Source organism: Schistocerca nitens, chromosome 1 (genome assembly GCF_023898315.1).
Source record: "Schistocerca nitens isolate TAMUIC-IGC-003100 chromosome 1, iqSchNite1.1, whole genome shotgun sequence".
NCBI classification, from domain to species: domain Eukaryota; kingdom Metazoa; phylum Arthropoda; class Insecta; order Orthoptera; family Acrididae; genus Schistocerca; species Schistocerca nitens.
Genome location: NC_064614.1, coordinates 705,415,886 through 705,442,439, shown reverse-complemented (window position 1 = coordinate 705,442,439; position 26,554 = coordinate 705,415,886). Strand labels below are relative to the sequence as shown.

The window sequence follows — 26,554 nt, the reverse complement described above, 5'->3', positions numbered from 1 at the left end:
TCTTGCAAACACAAAAAACACTTGCGGTAATAATGCACCAGGCATATTGTGCCTTGTATGAGTGTATTACCTTTTTTGTATGAGTGTGTTTCCTTTTTTGCATCAAAAGTGTTAACAGACACACATTTTGAATTTTTTCCAGTGACAGTACTGTCATCAGTTGACTGGTACTGGAAACCTCTGTGGTCTATGTTAATCATAACTTTTTGTCCAAATTTGGGGTAATTGTAACCGGAAAAGGGAAATGTATCTGACAGCAAGAAAGAGTAGTGACCCAGAAACTATCAAAAATTATAAAAACTACTGTGTTATATTAAGAAAAGTTATTAAAAAATCCAGGAATATGTGTATCATGTCTGAAATCAGCAACTCTGATAGTAAAATTAAAACAATTTGGAATATTATTAAAAGAGAAACAGGTCAACCAAGAGCAGAGGAAGACAGTATTACCATCAAATTGAATGAAAACTTTACGAACAAAAAGTCAGAAGTTGAAAATATTTTTAATAATCATTTTCTAAATGTTGTGGATATAGTAGGATCCAGGTGTTCATTAGAAGATGCTAGGCTGTTAATGGAAGAGGCCATACCTATGCAATTTGATACAATTGAAATCTCACCCACTTCTCCCTCTGAAATTAGGAAAATAATAAACTTGCTTAAAAGCAAAAACTCACATGGAATTGATGGCATTTCCAGCAAAATACTAAAAGCTTGTTCTCAACAGATAAGTAAGATTCTCAGCCACCTGTGTAATAGCTCTCTGGAACAGGGCATTTTCCCTGATAGACTGAAATATGCTATTGTTATACCTTTGCATAAAAAGGGGGATAGATCTGATGTCAACAATTACCGTCCAATCTCCCTTCTAACAGCTTTATCCAAAATTTTTGAGAAAGTAATGTATTCAAGAGTAGCTTCACATATCTGTAAAAATGAAGTACTAACAAAATGTCAGTTTGGTTTCCAGAAAGGTTTTTCAACAGAAAATGCCATATATGCTTTCACCAGTCAAATTTTGAATGATCTGAATAACCGAACACCACCCATTGGGATTTTTTGTGATCTCTCAAAGGCTTTTGATTGTGTAAATCATGAAATTCTGCTAGACAAGCTCAAGTATTGTGGCATGAGTGGGACAGTGCACAAATGGTTTAATTCGTACCTAACTGGAAGAGTGCAGAAAGTTGAAATAAGTAGTTCTCATAACATGCAAAGATCAGCACATTCCTCAAACTGGGGAACTATCAAGAATGGGGTTCCACAAGGGTCAGTCTTGGGTCCTTTGTTGTTCTTATTATATATTAATGACTTGCCATTCTATATTCATGAAGAGGCAAAGTTAGTTCTCTTTGCTGATGATACAAGTATAGTAATCACACCTGACAAACAAGAACTAACTGATGAAATTGTCAATACTGTCTTTCAGAAAATTACTAAGTGGTTCCTTGTAAACGGACTCTCACTGAATTTTGATAAGACACAGTACATACAGTTCCGTACAGTGAATGGTATGACGCCATTAATAAATATAGACTTTAATCAGAAGCATCTAGCTAAGGTAGAATATTGCAAATTTTTAGGTGTGTCCATTGATGAGAGATTAAATTGGAAGAAACACATTGATGATCTGCTGAAACGTTTGAGTTCAGCTACTTATGCAATAAGGGTCATTGCAAATTTTGGTGATAAACATCTTAGTAAATTAGCTTACTACGCCTATTTTCACTCATTGCTTTCATATGGCATCATATTTTGGGGTAATTCATCACTGAGGAATAAAGTATTTATTGCACAAAAGCGTGTAATCAGAATAATAGCTGGAGTCCACCCAAGATCATCCTGCAGACATTTATTTAAGGATCTAGGGATATTCACAGTAGCTTCTCAGTATATATATTCTCTTCTGAAATTTGTTATTAACAACCAAACCCAATTCAAAAGTAATAGCAGTGTGCATAACTACAATACTAGGAGAAAGGATGATCTTCACTATTCAAGATTAAATCTAACTTTGGCACAGAAAGGGGTGAATTATACTGGCACTAAAGTCTTTGGTCACTTACCAAATAGTATCAAAAGTCTGACAGATAACCAACAAGTATTTAAGAAGAAATTAAAAGAATTTCTGAATGACAACTCCTTCTACTCCATAGAGGAATTTTTAGATATAAATTAAGAAGAAAAAAAAAAAAAAAAACAAAAAAAAACCACACACACACAATAAAATAAAGTTGTTATATTAACTTAAGTATGTTGTTAAATTAACCTAATTATGTCATGTATTGGAAAATTCAACTCGTTCCACATCATTACGAAATATCGTATTCATGATCCATGGAACTAGTATTAATCTAATCTAATCTAATCTTTCCTTTGTCTGCATTTGAGACTTTCTTGCACCTTCTAGTGTTTCTTGCTGACTCACAGATTCCTGTTATTCATGATGTTTGCTTTCAGACATTTCACACTGTGTATGTCAACAGCAATCTGTCAGACCTAACATGAAACTTAATTCATCTGAAAAGGCCACCTGTTGCCGCTCAGGTAGTGGTATTGCAGCACAAATTCCAGCCTTCGTTCCCAATGAAGGGTAATCAGAAATAGTGCACGAACCAAGCACCTGCTGCGGAGGCGCATACACAGCAACATGCGCCGAATGGTCTTTGAGGAGACACTGTTAGCAGCTCCTTGATTCATCTGGGGAGGCAGTTGCTCAACAACTGCGTGTCTATTTACCTGTACACATCTCCGCAGCCATCGTTAACTCCTGTCGTCTATAGCCCGTTGTGCACCACAGTTGCCTCAGTGCCGGTTTCAGATGGTGCCATTTTGCCATGCACATTATACATTAAAACAGCAGCACGCGAATATTTCACAAACTTAGCCATTTCAGAAATGTTTCCATATATATATATATATATATATATATATATATATATATATATATCCTTCCCTCTTTCCTGATGAGGCAACAGTTTGTTGCGAAAGCTTGAATTTTGTGTGTATGTTCGTGTTCGTTTGTGTGTCTGTCGACCTGCCAGCACTTTCATTTGGTATGTATATATATATATATATATATATATATATATATATATATATATATATATATATATATATAGAGGGAAACATTCCACTTAGGATTAGAGAAACATTCCACGTGGGAAAAATATATATATATTTCCCACGTGGAATGTTTCCCTCTATTATATATATATACCACTTTCTCGAATGCCTGGAATCCTTACCAAATCCGTTACCCCCAGAAACCATGCTTGTAACCATTGATGCCACTTCCTTATACACAAATATCCCGCACGTCCAGGGCCTCGCTGCGATGGAGCACTTCCTTTCACACCGATCACCTGCCACCCTACCTAAAACCTCTTTCATCATTACCTTAGCCAGCTTCATCCTGACCCACAACTTCTCCACTTTTGAAGACCAGACATACCAACAATTAAAGGGAACAGCCATGGGTACCAGGATGGCCCCCTCATACGCCAACGTATTCATGGGTCGCTTAGAGGAAGCCTTCTTGGTTACCCAAGCCTGCCAACCCAAAGTTTGGTACAGATTTATTGATGACATCTTCATGATCTGGACTCACAGTGAAGAAGAACTCCAGAATTTCCTCTCCAACCTCAACTCCTTTGGTTCCATCAGATTCACCTGGTCCTACTCCAAATCCCATGCCACTTTCCTTGATGTTGACCTCCACCTGTCCAATGGCCAGCTTCACACGTCCATCCACATCAAACCCACCAACAAGCAGCAGTACCTCCATTACGACAGCTGCCACCCATTCCACATCAAACGGTCCCTTCCCTACAGCCTAGGTCTTCGTGGCAAACGAATCTGCTCCAGTCCGGAATCCCTGAAGCATTACACCAACAACCTGACAACAGCTTTCGCATCCTGCAACTACCCTCCCGACCTGGTACAGAAGCAAATAACCAGAGCCACTTCCTCATCCCCAGAACCTCCCACAGAAGAACCACAAAAGTGGCCCACTTGTGACAGGATACTTTCCGGGACTGGATCAGATTCTGAATGTGGCTCTCCAGCAGGGATACAACTTCCTCAAATCCTGCCCTGAAATGAGATCCATCCTTCATGAAATCCTCCCCACTCCACCAAGAGTGTCTTTCCGCCATCCACCTAACCTTCGTAACCTCTTAGTTCATCCCTATGAAATCCCCAAACCACCTTCCGTACCCTCTGGCTCCTACCCTTGTAACCGCCCCCGGTGTGAAACCTGTCCCATGCACCCTCCCACCACCACCTACTCCAGTCCTGTAACCCGGAAGGTGTACACGATCAAAGGCAGAGCCACGTGTGAAAGCACCCACGTGATCTACCAACTGACCTGCCTACACTGTGATGCATTCTATGTGGGAATGACCAGCAACAAACTGTCCATTCGCATGAATGGACACAGGCAGACAGTGTTTGTTGGTAATGAGGATCACCCTGTGGCTAAACATGCCTTGGTGCACGGCCAGCACATCTTGGCACAGTGTTACACTGTCCGGGTTATCTGGATACTTCCCACCAACAGCAACCTATCCGAACTCCAGAGATGGGAACTTGCTCTTCAATATATCCTCTCTTCCCGTTATCCACCAGGCCTCAATCTCCGCTAATTTCAAGTTGCCGCCACTCATACCTCACCTGTCATTCAATAACATCTTTGCCTCTGCACTTCTGCCTCGACTGACATCTCTGCCCAAACTCTTTGTCTTTAAATATGTCTGCTTGTGTCTGTATATGTGTGGATGGAAATGTGTGTGTGTGTGCGAGTGTATACCCTTCCTTTTTTCCCCCTAAGGTAAGTCTTTCCGCTCCCGGGATTGGAATGACTCCTTACCCTCTCCCTTAAAACCCACATCCTTTCGTCTTTCCCTCTCCTTCCCTCTTTCCTGATGAGGCAACAGTTTGTTGCGAAAGCTTGAATTTTGTGTGTATGTTTGTGTGTCTATTGACGTGCCAGCGCTTTCGTTTGGTAAGTCACATCATCTTTGTTTTTAGATATATATTTCCCACGTGGAATGTTTCCCTCTATATAATAGAGGGAAACATTCCACGTAAGAAAAAATATATCTAAAAACAAAGATGATGTGACTTACCAAATGAAAGTGCTGGCAGGTCGACAGACACACAAACAAACACAAAGGACGGGTATACACTCACACACACACACACACACACACACACACACACACACACATATCCATCCACACATATACAGACACAAGCAGACACATTTTCCCCCTAAGGTAAGTCTTTCCGCTCCCGGGATTGGAATGACTCCTTACCCTATCCCTGAAAACCCACATCCTTTCGTCTTTCCCTCTCCTTCCCTCTTTCCTGATGAGGCAACAGTTTGTTGCGAAAGCTTGAATTTTGTATGTATGTTTGTGTGTCTGTCGACCTGCCAGCACTTTCATTTGGTAAGTCACATCATCTTTGTTTTTATATGTCTGCTTGCGTCTGTATATGTGTGGATGGATATGTGTGTGTGTGTGTGTGTGTGTGTATATATATATATAAGTTGTGGGTCAGGATGAAGCTGACTAAGGTAATGAGGAAAGAGGTTTTAGGTAGGGTGGCAGGTGATCGGCGTGAAAGGAAGTGCTCCATCGCAGCGAGGCCCTGGACGTGCGGGATATTTGTGTATAAGGAAGTGGCATCAATGGTTACAAGGATGGTTTCCGGGGGTAACGGATTGGGTAAGGATTCCAGGCGTTCGAGGAAGTGGTTGGTGTCTTTGATGAAGGATGGGAGACTGCATGTAATGGGTTGAAGGTGTTGATCTACGTAGGCGGAGATACGTTCTGTGGGTGATTGGTAACCAGCTACAATGGGGCGGCCGGGATGATTGGGTTTGTGAATTTTAGGAAGAAGGTAGAAGGTAGGGGTGCGGGGTGTCGGTGGGGTCAGGAGGTTGATGGAGTCAGGTGAAAGGTTTTGTAGGGGGCTTAAGGTTCTGAGGATTCCTTGAAGCTCCGCCTGGACATCAGGAATGGGATTACCTTGGCAAACTTTGTATGTGGTGTTGTCTGAAAGCTGACGCAGTCCCTCAGCCTCATACTCCCGACGTGTGAAAGCACCCACGTGATCTACCAACTGACCTGCCTACACTGTGATGCATTCTATGTGGGAATGACCAGCAACAAACTGTCCATTCGCATGAATGGACACAGGCAGACAGTGTTTGTTGGTAATGAGGATCACCCTGTGGCTAAACATGCCTTGGTGCACGGCCAGCACATCTTGGCGCAGTGTTACACCGTCCGGGTTATCTGGATACTTCCCACTAACACCAACCTATCCGAACTCCGGAGATGGGAACTTGCTCTTCAATATATCCTCTCTTCCCGTTATCCACCAGGCCTCAATCTCCGCTAATTTCAAGTTGCCGCCACTCATACCTCACCTGTCATTCAACAACATCTTTGCCTCTGCACTTCTGCCTCGACTGACATCTCTGCCCAAACTCTTTGTCTTTAAATATGTCTGCTTGCGTCTGTATATGTGTGGATGGATATGTGTGTGTGTGCGAGTGTATACCCTTCCTTTTTTCCCCCTAAGGTAAGTCTTTCCGCTCCCGGGATTGGAATGACTCCTTACCCTCTCCCTTAAAACCCACATCCTTTCGTCTTTCCCTCTCCTTCCCTCTTTCCTGATGAGGCAACAGTTTGTTGCGAAAGCTTGAATTTTGTGTGTATGTTTGTGTGTCTATCGACGTGCCAGCGCTTTCGTTTGGTAAGTCACATCATCTTTGTATATATATATATATATATATATATATATATATATATATATACACACACACACACACATTGCAGGATATGTGTGTGCGAGTGTATACCCTTCCTTTTTTCCCCCTAAGGTAAGTCTTTCCTACGTGGAATGTTTCCCTCTGACTTACCGAACGAAAGCGCTGGCAGGTCGATAGACACACAAACAAACACAAACACACACACAAATTTTTCCCACGTGGAATGTTTCCCCCTATTATATATATATATATATATGTCTTTAAATATGTCTGCTTGTGTCTGTATGTGTGGATGGATATGTGTGTGTGTGCGAGTGTATACCTGTCCTTTTTTCCCCCTAAGGTAAGTCTTTCCGCTCCCGGGATTGGAATGACTCCTTACCCTCTCCCTTAAAACCCACATCCTTTCGTCTTTCCCTCTCCTTCCCTCTTTCCTGATGAGGCAACAGTTTGTTGCGAAAGCTTGAATTTTGTGTGTATATTTGTGTTTGTTTGTGTGTCTATCGACCTGCCAGCGCTTTTGTTTGGTAAGTCTCATCATCTTTCTTTTTAGATATATTTTTTCCACGTGGAATGTTTCCCTCTGTTATATTCATATATATATATATATATATATAACAGAGGGAAACATTCCACGTGGAATGAGGCAACAGTTTGTTGCGAAAGCTTGAATTTTGTGTGTATATTTGTGTTTGTGGTTGCTTGTGTGTCTATCGACCTGCCAGCGCTTTTGTTTGGTAAGTCTCATCATCTTTCTTTCAGATATATATATATATATATATATATATATATATATATATATATATATATATATATATATATCTGCTGTAACTACTTTGTTGTTACCTGAAAGGTAAAAGCAAAGTTTAATTTCATTAGTGTAATTTCTTATTCAAATACAGTTGTTGAAGATAAAAAAAAATTGGATGTAACATTGATAGAACTGTACACTTACATGGGAATGGAATAGACAGGTAGTACAGATTCTAGTGAAGTTTGAGGTCAGGGTATTATGAGAGCAAAGGATACATTGTAGGAAGCGTTCTCATCTGCAGAATTCAGAAGAGCTGTTGTTAGTAGGAATGATCCAGATGGCGTGGGTTGTGAAGCAGTCATTAAAGTGAAACACATCATGTTGGGTAGTATTTTGAGCAGCTGGGTGGTCCAGTTGTCTCTTGGTCACAGTTTGGCTGTGGTCACTCCTGTGGACAGTTAGCTTGTTATTAGTTGTGCCCACATAGAGTGCGGCACACTGGTTGTAGCTAAATTTGTTGATCACAAGGCTGCTTTCACAGGTGGCCCTGCCTTTGATGTTATAGGAGATGCCAATGAGAGGACTGGAGTTGGTGGTAATTCTAGGATGTATGGGACAGTTCTTGCATCTGGATATATTGCAGGGGTACGAGCTATGAGGCAATGGGTCAGGAGCAGGGATAGTGTAGTGACAGACAAGGATATGGCAAAGATTGAGAGGACAGCAGAATACCACTTTGGGAGGGGTAGGGAGGATGTTTCTCATTTCAGGACAGGATGAGAGATAGGCAGAACCCCTGCGGAGAATGTGATTCAGTTGCTCCATTCTCGGATGGTACTAACAAGGGGAGGCCATGACATTGGGATCACAGATTTACTTCAGACTTTGTACACCTTTAGTAGGCCATTAGAACAACATAATCTGAAAGTGGTAAGTTGCACACTCTGGCACTTCCAAGAAAATCACAACAGAAGTTTTATGCATCTACTGTGTAAACTGTGTATCTGTGCAAATTGGCTGGCTGTAAGATTTATTTGTGGTCATATGGTTAGCGTTCATGCATGGCAAGAGGGTCGTAGACGGGGTGACGGTTTGCATCCCACTGACACTTATTTCGTAATCTATATTTCTTTCATCACTGGTCTCGTTATTTAATTTGTATGACATTTGAGAGGTAATATAATGGAAAAAAAAGAACATGTGTATTTGCATGAAGTTTCAATTTATGTTTTCCATGTCTGTATGACAAATAATATCCTGCAATGTGTGATGTCGAGAGCACATCCCACAAATAATTCTACATTACACTTTCAGTCTGGCATACTGTGACTTACTGTATCATTAATTTTGAATAACGTCATTCGCATAATTATTTATTGAGGTTTTATTTGGGCTTTCCAAGTCTGCTCTCATCCTGAAAAATTTAATTAAAAATAGTAAATACCAGTTTCGGTCTTAAACCATCTTCAGCTGCAGAAAAATTATCGCAGGCCTTTTGTCATCGGGCCATCGTATTGTAATCTTGCTACGCCATCGTATTGTAATCTTGCTACGATTTTTTATTTATGTTGGCAATTATGATTTTCAGTGTAACGTATCTCAAAGCATCTATGACGTGATAATTCTGCAATAATTTTCTGCCATTAAAGATGGTTTAAGACTGAAACCAGTAGCAGAATAAATATCATTATCACAGACAGCACACTGTAATGTATTTTCTAAAATTTGTACATGCTGTTGACTAGCACCTAAACAAGATGTTCAAATAGTAAATAGTCAAATAACATATAAAATTTGCTACAACTTCATGAAAATGCATGTAGGATTTTTTCATTATATTATCTCTCAAATATCATATAAATAAAACAATGAGAGCAGTGATGCAAAAAATAAAGATTAAAAAAAAAAAAAAAGTGTTACCGGAATTCCATCCATCGCCTCCTCCATGACCCACTTGCCATGCACGAACGCTAACCACATGACCACAATGAATTCTTACACTCAGCCCCATTGCACAGATACATGTTTTACATAATAGATGCATAAAACTTCTCTTGCAATTTTTCCGAAATTGCCAGAGTGATGCACCTTACTACTTTCACATTCTGTTGTTTTAATGGCCTACTAAAGGTGTACAAAGTTTGAAGTAAATCTGTGATCCCAATGTCATGGCCTCCCCCTTGTAAGTCGTGACAGGAATCCTCAATTATATCCCAACTGTGGATATGCAGGGGATAGTAGGTGACTGATAAACAAGGTGTGGGAGATTTGTTTCTGGACAAGTTTGGGAAGGTAATTTTGGTCTGTAAAAGCCTCAGCGAGACCCTTGCCATATTTGGAGAGGATCTGCCCATTACTACAGTATGATGACCATAGGTGTCTTGGCTGTGTGGAAGGGACTTCTTGATGTGAAACGAGTGGCAGCTGTCAAAGTGGAGGTATTGTTGCTGATTGGTAGATATGATGTGGACAGAGCTACTGATGTAGCCTGCCTTGAGGTGGAGGTTGGCATTACAGAAGTAAACTGTTTAGGCTGAAGAAGACCACGTCATGTGACTGGGGGAGAAGGTGTTGAAGTTGTGGAGAAATGTGGATACGGTGCTCTCACCCTCAGTTGAAATCATCAAGATGTCATCAGTGGTTCTGAACCAGGTAAGGGGTGGTCATGAAGGATTCCTCTAGATGGTTCTTGAACAGGTAAGGATACGATGGTGCCATATGGGTGCCCATTGCTGTACCACAGATGTGTTTGTAGGTGAAGCCTTCGAAGGAGAAATACATGGGTAAGCCCAAAAGTAAGCTCTCCTATTTTTTATAAGTATATAGACCTGTTTATTTCTACAATGGTTTATATCTGTTTACAGTTTGAACATTTAGCTATTTTTTGACATAATCACAATTTCTGTCGATGCATTTTTGTAGGCGCTGTGGCAGTTTTTGTATGCCGATGTCATATCAGCTCACCGCCATGCTGTTTAGAAAGTTATGAACCGCTTCTTCCATCTCGTCATCGGAGCTGAATCGCTTTCCGGCCAAATGTTCTTTTAACCTAGGGAACAGGTGATAGTCACCGAGCGCCAAGTCAGGACTATAGGGTGGATGGGTAATTATATTCCACTGAAACTGTTGGAGGAGAGCAACAGTTTGCCAAGCAATGTGTGGGCGAACGTTGTCATGGAGAATGTGTACGCCTTTGTTCAACATTCCTCTTCTCCGGTTCTGAATTGTCCATTTGAGTTTTTTCAGAGTCTCACAGTACGTGTCAGCATTAATTGTGGTCCCAGTGGGCATAAAGTTGACCAACAATACCTCTTTGCGATCCCAAAAAAACGGTTGATATGACTTTACAGCAGACTGTGTTTGTTTGAATTTCCGCAGCTTTGGCGAAGAGGTATTCCGCTACTGGAATGATTGTTGCTTGGTCTCAGGTGTAAAGTAGTATGCCCAGGTTTCGTCACCCATGACAATTGACTCCAGAAAGTTGTCCTGCGCGGGAAGCATCAACTCGTTGCTGCATGTGGTCCTCAGTCAGCATGCATGGCACCCTTCTTGCGCACACCTTCTGGTAGTTCAGTGTTTCCGTTAAAATTCTGTGAGCAGTGCTTTGGGAAACCTCAGGAACTAACGTGCAGAAATCATCCAGGGTGACCCGCCGATCTTCACGCATGCTTTGCTCAACCTTCAACACTGTCTCTTCAGAAATTGACGGTCTCCTGCTCCTTTGTTCATCGTGAAATTCAGCCCAATCAGCTGCAAACTATCTACACCAATTACGAACATTTTTGACATCCATGCATGACTCACCATACACTTCCGTCAATTGGCGATGGATTTCAATCGGTGCAGTGCCCTTTGCATTCAAAAACCGAATAACTGCATGCAATTCACACTTGGCGGTAACATCCAACGGGAGATTCAGTCTCAACGGCTGCCAAGCCAAGACTTAGGGCCTCAGTGCGGTGTGCGCATGATTACACACAGTGCGTGAAGCACTCTTCATAACAGTGTGACCAACTGCCACACAAACAGAGTTCTGTACTTATAAAAAATAGGAGAAGTTACTTTTGGGATTACCCTCATAATTATGGGTGAGAATATTGTTGGTTATGTTGACCAGGAAGAAAGTTGTAGATTTGGAGTGAGTCAAGCATTGCGAAAGGTCTTATTCAATAGCTGCAAGGCCATGGGCATTGGGCATTGTGGATGTTAATGCATAGGGAAGAGGTATTGACAGTGACAATCTGGGCACTGTGTTGTAAGGAACAGGAACTGTGAAGAATGTGGTAGGTGTCTTTTATTTAAGAGGATAGGTTACAGGTAATAGACAGAAGGTATCGGTCCATGAGAGCAGAGATTCTCTCGATGGGGGCACAGTAACCAGCCCACAGGGGTTCTGGGTGGTTGGATTTAAGGACTTCAGGAAGCATGTAGAAGGTAGAGGAGTGCAGGTAGTGGTAGGTCGAGTAGAGAGACTCGGGAGAGGTTCCATGATGGACCTGAGGATAGAAGGAGGGATGAGATCCTGCTTTATTTCTGGAATTGGGTCACTGTGGCAGGGCTAGTAGGTGGATGTATCTGACAGCTGTTGAAGTCCTTCCACCTGTTAATCTCTGCTGTTTATAACCATTGTGTTAGAGCCTTTGTCAGCAAGTAGCAATATTATGTCGGGATCAGTTGTAGATTGAAGTTTGCAATTTTTTCTGTGGATGTGAGGTTGTTATTCCATCCTGTAGTTTCCATTGTTTCACTGAATATACATCTATATCTACTTAGATACTCTGCAAATCACACTTAAGTGTCGGCAGAGGGTTCAGCAAACCACCATCGCAGTGATTCTCTGTTGTTACAGTCCCAAATAGCACACGGAAAAAAACAAACACCTATATCTTTTCGTGCGAGCTCTGATTTTCCTTATTTTATTATGACTATTGTTTCTCCATACGTAGGTCGGCATCAACAAAATATTTTCGCATTTGAAGGTGTAAGTTAGTGATATAAACACAGATAGCTGCCCCTATTTACTTATGATATATTTGTTTACTTCCATAAACCAGTTTTGGCACCTCCTCAGGCTCATTTCCAAATGGAGCGTGCAGAAGTTACACATCTATTGGCGTAGCACGAAGCTGAGTACTTGGTCTTTGGCAAGACGATATAAATCATTTTAATGTAGTGCCACGAGTGATAGTTATATGGCAAGCTGTATTGACAAATGAATCTCTCTATGTAGTGCGACAGTATAGGTGGTGATGTATTATTGATTCATTTTTCAACTCAACTTGCTAAATAACAATCATTCATGATGATATATTAATGAGTTTCCTTTCTTCTTGTCACAGAGCCAGTACCCAACATCACACTATAAAAATAAGTATATAACTACTGGAAGCACTAACTGAAGGCTCTAAAACCAATTTATGGTAATAAACAAATATATTGTAAATGACTGGTCGCACTTACCTGTGTTTCTATTTAATTAATATACAGTCACATGTTCTAAATGATTCGTAATTGATAAGCATACGTCGTTGGTTTGGCTTTTGTCTAATCCAGCCTTTGTAGAAGTAATTATTAAACATGTCAGGGTTATTGTGTGTATGAAATTTGGCAAACTATTTGCTAGATTATGTTCATTTTGTGGTTTTTGTCTTACTAGCATTGTAACAGTATTTGAATTTATTGGTAGGCTCATTGACCAGTAATGTTTCAGTCTCTTTGTTGACATCACTAATTCAGAGTACTATTATTCTTTTATTATTTTATTGTTCATTGTGTTGACAAATAAGTTTTATATATATTTTGCTAGGCTACATAGTTATTTATGAGTACTGTAGTACAGTATGCTGAGCTGTTTCTGCACTGACAGCAGCCAAGACACACTAGTTTTGTGTATGTCTGAGGGTTGTTGCATGACTTTTTGTTGTACATTTTGGTTATTGCATGTTATAAGCTTTTTCACTGTTGTGAAGGTATTTTCACAGAAACAAGGGTGACTGTGGTAATTAACTGAATAAATCATATTTATATTACTCTGTATGAGCCCCTGGAGACTCTTGATCCCTTATACCAAAATACTCAGAAGATAACCCTGAACAACATCTGAAAGTTTGTCAGTAGAGTTCTTGTTTACCCTTTATAAAATTCATGTATCTATTATTTGTTAACAGGTTGTAAAGTAAGACTACCATTATTTATAATGCATATCACTGCTGTGACACGGCATCAGTTATTTGTAAGGATGTGTGTATTAACACAGTTTAGAAATTTAAGTTCAAACTAGCTTAGCGCCCGGTGCATTGCTTGCGTAGACTGTATGACCTGCTGAGATTTTTTTTATTTTATTTATTTTTTATTTAATCGAATTTTTATGTTGTTCACAAATTGCAACACCTTCCAAGCTTTTCATGCTAATTAAGGCCGTATAAGCATGGTCTTTCGCAAATGTACTTCTAACCAAAAAGCGATTCTGGTAGCTGGAGTCCAAAGCTTTTGTTAACCATGCCTTTTGTGTTCTTGTGGAGATACTTCCACAGCATCATCCATGCGATAACAAATATTTCTTTACATCTAACCAACAAGTGAAATACTTGCTTTCATAAATTTGCTTTAAATTTTTTTTTTTTTTTTGTAACAAAATATTTTCTTAGAAATCTTCGACCCTTATTGCACCCCCTTAAGGGTTGAATCTCCAGAAACACTGCAACACACATTTTTTTATTGCTAACAGGGAAGATAAATACCAGTTGTCATAGATGTAGCCTAAAAAATTGATTAGTAGTTTTTTAGTAATTATTTATTTCCAGAAATGTTTCACACACTATTTTACGCTTAATGGTTGAATTTCCAAAAATGCCGAAATATGTATTTTTCATTTTAGACTGTTGTTGTTGTTGTTGTTGCTGTTGTGGTCTTCAGTCCTGAGACTGGTTGATGCAGCTCTCCATGCTACTCTATCCTGTGCAAGCCTCTTCATCTCCCAGTACCTACTGCATCCTACATCCTTCTGAATCTGCTTAGTGTATTCATCTCTTGGTCTCCCTTTACGATTTTTACCCTCCACGCCGCCCTCCAATACTAAATTGGTGATCCCTTGATGCCTCAGAACATGCCCTACCTACCGATCCCTTCTTCTAGTCATTTCAGACTAAGAAACCAAAAACCAGTTTTGTAGTTCTAGCTACAAAATTCCCTTAATAGAGACATACTTTCAGAAAGTCTTTCATCCCCTTACAAGTGGAATTTTGGACAATCTATTCTTAAATGGTGGCTTCAGTAGAAGATTCACACCCTCTCCAAATTTCAAGTTTCTACCCTTAGCAGTTTGGGCTGACCGATGATGAGTCAGTGAATCAGTCTGACCATATTTCACTCCCTTAGGTGTTTCCAAAAACAGTGAAACATGTATTTTTTTCATCTCTAACCAAGAAGCCAAACACCAATTTTCAAAGATTTAGCTTTAAAAATGTTTTCACAATGAAATATTTTCATAAAATGTTTCACCACCTTGTTCACCCCCTTACATTTGAAATTTCAGAAATAATGACATGCATATGTTTTATTTGTAGCAGAGCAGCCAAATACAAATTTTCATAGATGTAGCTTCAAAAATGCAAGCACAATGAAATATTTCTATAAAATCTTCCATCCACCATTTCACCCCCAAAAGCTTTAAAAATGCGTTAATAATAAGATATTTGCATAATAAATCTCATCCCCTATTTCTCCCCCTTAGGGGTTCAATTTCCAAAAACACTAAAACATTTTTTATTTGTAACGAAGAAGTCAAATACCAGTGTTCATAGATGTGGCTTAAAAATACTTTAGTTGTTCTTTAATAATGATATACTTAAAAAAAAGAGAGGGGGGGGGGAGAAGAAGAAGAAGAAGAAGAAGCTTTCATACACTACTTCATTCCCATACTGTTAAATTTCCAAAAATGCTGAAACGTGTATTTCTTTATTTTGACCAATAAACCAAATACCAGTTTCCACAGGTCTAGCTTCAAAATTGTCTTAATAATGACATTTTTCCAAAAAAAAACTTTCATCCTCTAGTTTATGCCCTTAGGGTTGGAATTTCGCAAAATCTTTCCTTGCATGACACCTACAGTGTAATATCCACACCTTCTGGTTTTGTGTTTTAGCAGTTTAGGCTGTATGATGATGAGTCAGTCAGTCAATCAGGACATAGTCTTATATATATGGAGATTGTTTGAGTCTTCCCTTTACTTATGTCTTCCTGATACATGCTTGATAATGGCATAAACACTGAAATTGCAGTACAAAAAATAAAACAGTAAATTTATTTGTCTGGCACAAATTAATATGATATAAGTAGATGTACACAGTTGTTGTAATCTTAAACCTCAGCTGCTGCATAAATGAAAGAAATCCTGCAACCTTATTTCTTCTCAAAATTGTGGAATAGTTGTGTTTAATGAATGTAATTTACTCAGCACATACCACAGTGAAATAAGATGACAACAATAACAACTTGCCATACATTAAGAACTGTGTCTATAACTTTTAATAAACAGAATTTTTTTTCTTTTTATGTTACATCAGAATGTGTATGCTCAGCAAATATGCAGTATGCATTTGAAATGTCCCATCTTGTTGATGTACCATGTCTTCGAGACAAATTGTGGTGTTTCTCACCATGCTATGACACAAGTCTTCTGTTGTTCCATCGAAAATTGTTGTGGTAATTGCTTGCAGTTGCATTAGATTACATGGTTTGTTGCAGTAGACTGTCTTCTTCAAAAATGTCCCACATGGGAAATAATCACAGTGACTAATACCCAGGCTGTGTGGCAGCCATATTAGACCACCCTGAAAATATTCTGGATTTCAATGGGACATCACACAGTGTTTGAAATGCCCGTGTTAGAAATCTAGAATTATGTTTGCTGTGGGAGGATGAAATCCCTCCTGCATGAACCATTGTATCTCCATTGGTAACCCTGTTGCAATAAGTTCTGGAAGAAAATTATCCTGCAATATGTCTATGTAGCGTGCATTATTAACTGTGCTATTGAAAAAGATTGGTGCAGTGATTCCGTGGCTGGCAATGACACAGCATATACTCACTTTTTCTCCACCATTTTCAATCTTGTGTACAGCAAAGGGAGCTTCTCATGCAATAAATCTGATATTCCCTCTTGCTGCTGCCATTCAGGTGAATGTATACCTCATTCGAGAACCATGTGCTATGAATCATTTCATCATTACCAAAAGCGAAAGCTGCAATTTGTAATCGCCGTTCCATGTCATTTTCTGTCAGCATGTACAGTTTTGTTATTTTCTATGGGAATAATTTCATGTCAACATGAAGTATTCTCTGAAAAGAACAAGAAGTTATTCCCAATTTGCCTGAAGCTCACCTCATGGATTTCCTAGGACTTCCTTTCAAAGTCATTCTTAGAGCCTCAGTATTCTGTGGAGTATGGATTGTGTTGGCATGAGGTCACTTGTGCTTTAAAGTACTGCTATCAGTTTCAAATTTTGTGGTTAGTCTATACACTCTCTAGTCTGCAGGGGCCCACCTAATATAAGAATGAACATAAAACATCACTGAGTGTCTGCTACACTCATTGTTTCCACATAAAACAACAGTCTTTACTTTCATTTTTAATGTCAACCAGCCGCTGTTCATCATTTTACCAAACTGAAGCAGTGGCAACACACATGATTGATATTGACAAATCCTGTCTACTTGTGAGCCATGCACAAACTATGGCTACTTGTCACAACATTTCAACATTTGCCAACCTGCAAATAAAATATTTATTAGGAAATGACAGAGTCTGACATTTCATGTGCCACCCTGTACAATGCACTCAATAACCAGCAATGATTATAATAACCAATATCCATGCTAGAATTATTTCATGGTTGCAAATATGATCAATGTAGATGTGTTCCATAGTAATTTTATCAATTCAGTTTTGTCTGGTATTAACATATTCTTAGTGTCGATGTTCTTGGTGCAAGTCTCTGATGCAGTTTTGTTTTCTAAACTGATTGATTCCTTATTGTCAGTTAGCTTGATAGAACTTGATTTGAGAACTGGAGAAATTTCTCTCATGAATTTTTGCATCCATAAAGTATTTTGGAACCCTGAGGTCAATGCCATGTATTTTTCTTCCCTTTTAGAAGGACTATTCCTGGCCTCTTGCTGCAGTTCCTTGGGACTGCACCACCACTTTCCTTATAAAAACCAAGTTTAAGTTGCATTTGTTTTTGTTTCTGTTTCATATGGAATAGATTTCTCTTTGCTGCTTGGCATTGAGTGTCCCAGGGTTATTACAAAAAGTATGTGCCACATCATGGGCATCTGCTAAATTATTATCTGCTCAGAGCTTTTTAGATTGATTACTTGTTATAAAATTAATGAGAATATATGAAAAGTACACCTTTTTGTATCATTAATATAATGTGGATTCCACCTTTCTGATTCAGTGAATTGGAATTTTATCCTCATATTATTTAGTCTAAGGTATCCAATGACTTATGAAATATAGCTAGCAAATATTGTCAAAAAAATTTACCCATATTCCAGTAAAGTTACTGATAAATTGAATTTCTAAAATTGAAAACAATCTGAACAGTTGACAAAATCCTAGCTGATACCAACAAAAAATGCCAGAGTAAGATTCTTCGAAGCGGAGAAACAAGTCTGTTACACTAGTTCTGCCATATAAAAACACTACTTTGACTTTGATGGCATATATAACGTTTTGCTTGCTAAAAAACTTCATTTATGATGAATATAAGGAGTTTATTGCGTTACTTCATGATTTATATTTTCTAATGGTGGCTGACCCAACAGAAGTTGAATAAAATATGTTTTGGAAGCAACATTTTTTGGTGCAGTTGGGTAAAGGGTAATACAACTAGATGACTGGGGAAATATCCCAAACCCACCCTCAGATTGCCTGGTAGAATCAACTTTTAATGGCCTAGGAGTGAACCAAACTAGCCCCTGTCAATTCAGTTTTATCACCTTGTTGTGCAGCCATGCCAGTTAAACTGTATAATTTATCGCTCTGTGACTGTATGTGGCATTGTGTTTGCATCCTATAGAATTTGAGAAGGTCCCAATTCCTGGAGAGGAACCCAAGGACTCTCAACTTTGAAATTTCACACTACTGCCTGCCGCCCCCTCCCTTTCCTTCTTCTATTGCAGAAATAGTTTTTTCTTTCTACAGTATAGCACAGTCATGTTCTTCAGATTCTGTAACACTAGCTGTGCCATGTAAAACTGAATGAATAATCAGTAAGCTATCACTGGCCTTCTTAGTACACAGATAAACAGTAAATTACTGTTTTGAGGTCTTTGTGCACCAAAGGGAGGTGGTGTCCTTGTTGAGGATATGTGTATTGGCTTAGTGCATAAATTCATAACATTTTTTTCATAAGTCTAATAAATACAACAGATACACACAACAGAGACTTAAGTCATTAAAAAATGTGTACTCCACTTTTTACAACAGTCTGTCACTGCTGGGGTAACTTTGTGATTCCCAAGCCGTAGAAATCATGGTTTTGAGTCGAAAAACACGATGAGTCATGTTCAGGGTGCATTTTCTTCTGGAAAAGGTGGTCCTTGAAAGTTGTTCCATAGAGAGCAAAAAAGGTGAAAATCTGAGTGTGCGAGGTTAGATGAATAAGGTGGATGCAGAATTGCTTCCCATCTAACCTCCTGCACAGTGTTTTTTGTCAGTCTAGCAGACTGCAGATGGGCGTTATTATGGAGTAGGATCACTTCCTGTTCATTGTTCTTGGATTGCGCCTGCAAGATGTCTCAGTTGTTGACAGTAAATGTTAGCAGCGATGGTTACATCTCAGAGAAGCAGTTCATAGTACATCACACAGTTGCTGTCCTATCAGATGTGTGACATTATCTTTTGTGGGTGCACGCTGGTCTATGCACAGTGTTACTGCTTTGTTTAGTCTCAACCATTCCTGTCTTTTCCTTATGTTAGCATAAAGACACCATGTCTTATCACCAGTAATGACACAAGACAGGAATGGTCAGTGTTGTTCATCATCCAATTGGTGATGAGGAGGTAGGGATACACATGTAACCACCCACTGATTTTTTTGATTTTGGCTTTGAGTTTGCAGTACCAATACTCTCTAGTTTTGAACCTTCCACATTGCATGCAAATGTCACCCAATGGTAGAATGATCACAGTTCATCACATTTGCGAATTATCGGTTACACTGATGTGGGTCATTGTGGATTAATGCATTTAAATGATCTTCATTAAACCCTGAAGGTCTTCCTGAAAGGGGAGAGTCACTAATGTCAAAGCAATTCTCCTTAAAACAAGAAAATCATTTTGTTGCCATACTCTGTCCAATGGCATTAACCCCCATTTAAACAATCTTCATCAAACGCTTAACGTCTTCCGGAACAGGATGAGTTGCTAATGTTAAAACAATCGTCCTTAAAATGAGAAAACCATTTTCTTGCCAGGCTATGCCCAGTGGCATTATCCCAGAAACGATTCAGATGTTTCTAGCTGCCTATGCTGCTGTCACCCCTCGGTTGAGTTCAGACGGAAGAATATGTTGGAAATATTTTGATTTCTCCACTTATCACTCTGTTTTCTAGCATCCACAGCTCCATTCACCATATTCAAATGACAAAATGGCAATATGTAAACTCAAATAGCAACAGTGAACTACAAATAAAAAATGACAATTGATAAACAAACCCATAGCAACCAGAAAAACAATATGCAAAACAAAATTGCTATGAACTTATGCACGAACCTAATATACGTTAGGTGATTCAGCAACGGGTACAAACCTTGAGGAGAGACAGAGTACACCTAGGTGATGGAAAATCACATAGCAAAGCATGGCTGGGAGCACTTTCCTGGTGGGCAAAGCACAAGAAAAGAATGACATGAACAGGGTGAGAAACATGTTTATTATGCTTAGTTCTGGCGTATGGTTTCAGAATGATGTGGCCCTCTCACATTACAATCTCGACATGTATTACCACTTGATGTCAGCAACACTGGAGCTACCAGAGTGGTCGGGTTCATTGGCTTGTAAGATCACCAGCCATCATTTTCCTTGATTACTTCCTCTGGGGTTATGTGAGGACACTCATGTATGAAACCTTCATTAACAATGCTGATAAACTTTTTGCACACATTGTGGCAGGGGAAATCTGGAACACCATTGGTATTTTTGTAGAATATTAGATCTTTAGTGTGCCGGAAATGTGAGGCATCCCTCACTGTCTGGGGTTGTAATTTCAGACGCCTTCTTTGAGTACTGTCATTGGCTGTTTTTGTTCTTATTTGTTGGTTTCTGCAGTGCTAAGCATAAGAAAGATGTTTACTCCTGTTGTTTGTGTCCTTCCTTTCTTGCGTTTTTGGTTGTCACTGCCACTCCAGGAAAACATATCCAACCATGCATTGCTATGTGATTTTCCAGTGTCCATGTCTCCTGAAAAAATTGTAACTGCTGTGCTGGAAAACATGTGTGTGTGTGTGTGTGTGTGTGTGTTTGTCTGTCTGTCTGTCTGTCTGTAATCCCCAATGGTGTGATTGAAGGGACCAATGTGAAAAATGCATACAGAGAAGGCATAGGGAGGAGGGAAGGCCAATAGAAGAGGTGATAGGAGTATGAGAACAAACACCCCCAAATAAGATTCGTTTGTGCACAGTTGGTGAGGAGGGGGGGGTTGCACGTTCAGAGAAATGAATGGAATTTAGGAAATGGAGCAGGTGTTCAGCACCTTGTTTGTTTGTGCCACCAAACACAGTCATCCTTGCACACATTTACAACTGAAGTCATTATGCTGGCATGGTGAAATTGTGTTGCCTAATGTGTGGAGGGTTGCAGATGCACAAATGTTTCTCAAGTGCATATTTGTGTCAGCTAGTTGCAGATTTGGAATATTGCATGTTATGTGGCTGGGACATCCATTTCCAGAATTTAGAAGAGGACAAAGATGATAATGTCATGTAAGAATATTGTAGGCATTGTCAACCGCTGTGGTGGATTTGGTCCTATGTGCTAACACTGATGAGTAAGAAATGCACGAATAACAAAAGTGTCACTGCCTAACCAGATATCAGATTATAATGTGGGAACTGCAAGAGTCTGACAAGGTGGGCAGTTTTCCCTGTATTCTCCTGGCCATGTCACAGATCTTCCTTGTTATTGGTACCAGTATAACACTAGCAGTGAGCAGGAATGGTGGCATACCACTTATTTTTGGGGTTTTAAAATGTGTGATAAATTTACGATCCTACCAGGTTTGAGGCTTGTAGTGTAGTAAGTACAGTTTCCACATAGGGGAAAAATAATAACAACAACATTATTATTGAATTTTATGGATATATAACTAGTTTATGGAAATGTGTAGACTGAAGCCTCAGTTCAAAAATGGTGCATCGTGTTTAATTGCAAAGGAATGAATAATATTCTTGATGAGCAGCAGTCAGCCTGACTGTCAGTTACGACTGGTAAACTCTAATCAAGGACTGAGGGAAAAAATTGAACAGGATAAATGTTTCACTAGTGAAGTATTGAGCTTGTGGTTTCCTGAAATTATGTTGTTAGTTCTTTATCAAACTGTTAGTGGTGATTTGGGTTATAGAAAAGTATGTGCCAGGTGGGTTCCTCGACTTTTGACAGATGAACAGAAAAAACAGTGAAAGGGAGCTGCATTGACTTTTCCCACAAGATGCGACAAAGATGGTGAAGAGTTTTGAACCACTTTGTTACTAGTGGTAAGACATGAGTTTTCCACAAAAGTCCAGAATCAAAGCACCAATCAGTGAAATTGAGTCATTCATGGTCTCAAAATCTGAGCCCCAAGAATGTTATGGCCACAATGATTTTGGGATTGAAAGGGTGTCCTGCTCACTGACATTAAGCTCGGAGGAGAGACCATAAATGTGTTGACAAAGGATTTGCTTCAGCTTTTTATGTGGGAAGGTTTTGAATATTCACCTTATAGCTCAGCTGCTGAGCCCCAAATTGTTACTGTCTTTTTCCCAAATTAAACAGCTTTTTGGTCGGACATCCCTATAGAAATGACAATGAACTGAAAGTGACTAGCTCAACAACTTGTAGGCAACTATGTATTGAGAGTGCATAGGAGAGCAGGAGTGCTGCAATAAATATTTAAATTTGAGTTGCGGCAGCATAGAAAAACAGCTAAGATGTTAAAATATAAGGTAAGTTTTCTTTCATTATGTAATGTACAAAAATGAATATTTGTTTGTTTGTTTTTGTGCGTTTTTGTACCATTCATCTGATTATGATGAAACTTTGATGAGTTGTGTGCACTCACATGAAGATTACAGAGAGGGTAAGAACCAACTACCACACGCAGGGGTGGGAGTGAAAAGACTTAACTCAGAAACATCTGAAGCAATTTCAATCAAATGTTGTGTGTGTGTGTGTGTGTGTGTGTGTGTGTGTGTGTGTGTGTGCGCATGTGCGTGCATGCGCGCGCTTTTATATATGACTCACAATTCGTATAAAAATAATATGCTGGTAATTTACCTCAACCAACCCTGAGTGCTGGGTTTGAGAAGACATGGCTTAAGATGTTCAATAACGACTGATATTGGTATCAAATCAATAGTTTTTGAGGTTTTTGAGTTATTGGTGACAAGAAATTTCAAAAAGAATTGGTACATATGTGACTTGCTGTTTACTGTGACGGTAAGACATCCTAGCTCCCATGTGGCAGAAGGTTTGGGGTGAAAAGGCATGACATGAAAGTATAACTCAGTTACACCTGGAGCAATTTCAAACAAATTTGGTATATCATGACTCATCATTTGTATAAAAATGGCCTGTTGGTGTTTCTATCGTGTAATTAGTTGACTTAGAATACTTCAAAATTATATTGTGTCAGTCACGTTATGATCATGAGCAATACAGTGAGGCAAAAGTTTTTCAACATGTTTTGGGGCCAAAGATCATGTCCCACAACTCAGTGATACAGAAACATTTAACATCCTCTCTAGAGTCACACGGTATAAAGCAGCGGAGAATCAGACAGGTGCCAGTGACATCTCTTTTACTGGATGCTATTATTTTATTTCTTGTCTGGCAGGATTTTAAAACAACAATGTAAGAAAAATCTACAACGTTGGAAAAGACAGATTGCTACTGTAAGGACAGATTGATAGTGTAAGAAAAAGATAATTGCTGCTTACCATAAAGATGACACATTAGGTAGCAGACAGGCACAACTAAAAGACACACATTGCACATAGTAAGTGTCTTTTAGTTGTACTTATCTGCAACTAAATGTATCGTCTATACAGTAAGTAGCAATCTGTCTTTTCCCTACATTTGTTGGTATTCCAACTGAGAGTTTCCATTGTTTCGGTTTACATTGAAATCTTGGAAACTTCAGTTAATATTCAAATCATTTTAATATAGTAAATGCCAGGATAACATTGAAATTAATTCTCGGGGCAAAATTTTCTAGTCCCTGAAATTTATTTCTGCCACTTCTGTTTGGTTTGAGTGTTCTTGATTGCAAGTTTGACCAAATGCCAGCATTTGATTTTAGAAGATCTGTTGTTAATATTCAACATATGTACAGTTTGCACCTTTCTTTCACACATGTGGTTCATTTCTCTTCTATCAATTTTTGTGAATGAATTCTTTTAGCATTTTTTCACTCTTTACAATGTCCCTTTCTTCAGTAACAATTCTAATTCGTCTTTTTTTTAATACAGTTGTTAAACCTGTGGGAGTCCAAGAATAACTATTTTGACTCTTCAGTTGTGGAGAAGTTACGAAACCCATCACGTTCTTGGTCTGAATATCAAGCAGCACTCATTACACAGCATGCTGCTGTCATTACCCCAATAATGGCTGCAACAAAACAGACCTATGAAGGTTACCAAGCACAGCACCAGGCATTTGTTCAGCATGCTTTACAGCAGATACAGGTACTGTTGGAATATCGTATTTTCGCATTATTGGCTGTTTAGATTAAATGATAAATTTGTTGTTGTTAGTCATTAAGGTATTGTAACTTTGGTATTCCATGTGACTTTCTCGAACTGAGAAAAGTACAAGACAAGACGGTGAACCAGATCTAGGACCAGTGTCAGTTTTAACAGCCATTGCTCTGGTACACTGCCTCTCCTGAGTGGAGTTTTCACATGGTTTTCCAGAGATTAGCCTAGAGGTACTTTTTGTTCCAGTTGATCCATAGTGATGCAGTCCTGTGGGTTGTGGAATACGTCAGAAAACAAGAATACACAATAAATATTTACAAAATAAGAACAGATATGCTCTTTTACTGCACTTATTTACAGTGATCACATTACTGCACAAAATTTGTGCAGAAGTTAGATTGTACACAATATTCACGTTTATGTGATATCACTATTAATATGCAAGCATCAGCTGGTTTTGCTTTGAAATTGATCACTGGAGTAGGAGTTGGTCACCAATAAAATCTTTAGACTCTTCTCAAACTGAACTTCATTATTAAACTTTTTTATGGCTGCTGGCATTTTATTGGTAATGTGTATTGCTGAAGAGTGGACATCTTTCTGGACCAAAGTAAGTGACTTTAAATCCTTGTGGAAGCTAGTCTTATTTCTAGATTAATTCTATGAACTCACCTGTTGGTTTGGGAGGGAAAAAATGTATGTATGTTCTTAATGACAAATTTCACTAAGCAATCGATATATTGGGAAGCAGTAGTCAGTATCCTCAGTTCCTTAAACAGTCCTCTGCAGGACATTCTTGAGTTCACACCACAAATAATTTGAATTGCATGGTTTTGGGTTTGGAAAATTTTAGCTTGGTTTGATGAGTTACCCCAGAAAATAATCCTGTATGATGTTATGAAATGAAAGTAAGCGTAAGTGTGCTAGCTCCTTAATTTTTATATCATCTAGGTCTTACTACACTCATGTAGCAGATAGAGATTTGTTTAGGCACTTCAGCAGTTCTGTGGTATGCTCCACCCAGTTAAATTTATTATCAAGCTGTAATCCCAAGAATTTAACATTTTGAACTTCTTCTATCTACTTGTCACCATATAGCAGGAAACCTTTTATGAGTTCCGTACTGCATATATTATATTCTCTCTCTCTCTCTCTCTCTCTCTCTCTCTCTCTCTCTCTCTCTCTCTCTCTTTTCTTTCTTTAAAAAGGTTTAGTTACAGAGAATTGCCTTGGAACCATTTATTAATGTCCATGAAAATTTCATTAGCCAACCTTTCTAAGACTATACTTGATTTACTATTTATTACAACATTTGTATCATCTGCAAACAAAACAAACTTGGCATCTGGTAGTGTTACTGATGAAAGGTCATTGATATACACAAGGAAAGGTAATGGTCCTAAGATGGAACCTTGGAGGACACACCGTGTTACTGGTTCCTAGTTGAATGATACCTGATAGCTTAATGCACATCTGTTTCCTATTGACCGACTTTGTTTTCTGTCAGAGAGATAGGATTTGAACCATTTTGCAGCATTTCCTGTTATATTGTAATATTCTGATTATTGAAAAGGTCGTTGTGATTTACGTAGTCAAATGTGTCGGACAGACCACAACATGTACCAATAACGTATTGTCTAATGAATGGAGTACATTGGAACCCTTTGAATTTCGAATTGTGACGTGGATAATATTTTATTTATAGTCAGATGGTTAAGATGAGGACTGTTTATTATCTTTTCTATATTTTTTGAGAATGTGGGCAAAAGTGAAATTGGATGGAAGTTTGATGGTATATATTTATGTTGTTTCTTACACAAAGGTTTAACTTCAGTGTACTTCAACCATTCAGGAAATGTGCCACTGATAAAAGATTGATTTCACAATAACTTTAGATGTCACTAAACTCAGAGGCACACTGTTTAATCAACTTTGTTGATATATTATCAGAGCCACAAGAATTTCTTGATTTTAACGATTTTATGGTGGACATTACTTCTGCTGGTGTTTTGAGGGCCATACACATATTATTGTCCTTATTTCTAATGACTGG

The 26,554-nt window shown here is 38.9% G+C and overlaps 1 protein-coding gene across 5 annotated transcripts in view; it reads left to right on the top strand.

Annotated features, from left to right (window-relative positions):
• LOC126259741 (calcium homeostasis endoplasmic reticulum protein) overlaps window positions 1-26,554 on the top strand; it is a 335,568-nt gene that overhangs the window by 131,901 nt on the left and 177,113 nt on the right. For all 5 annotated transcript variants that reach the window (XM_049956747.1, XM_049956756.1, XM_049956740.1 and 2 more), the window contains one exon: window positions 24,274-24,489. In XM_049956747.1, the coding sequence (XP_049812704.1) occupies window positions 24,274-24,489 (216 nt within the window). The remainder of the gene's footprint in view (window positions 1-24,273; window positions 24,490-26,554) is intronic.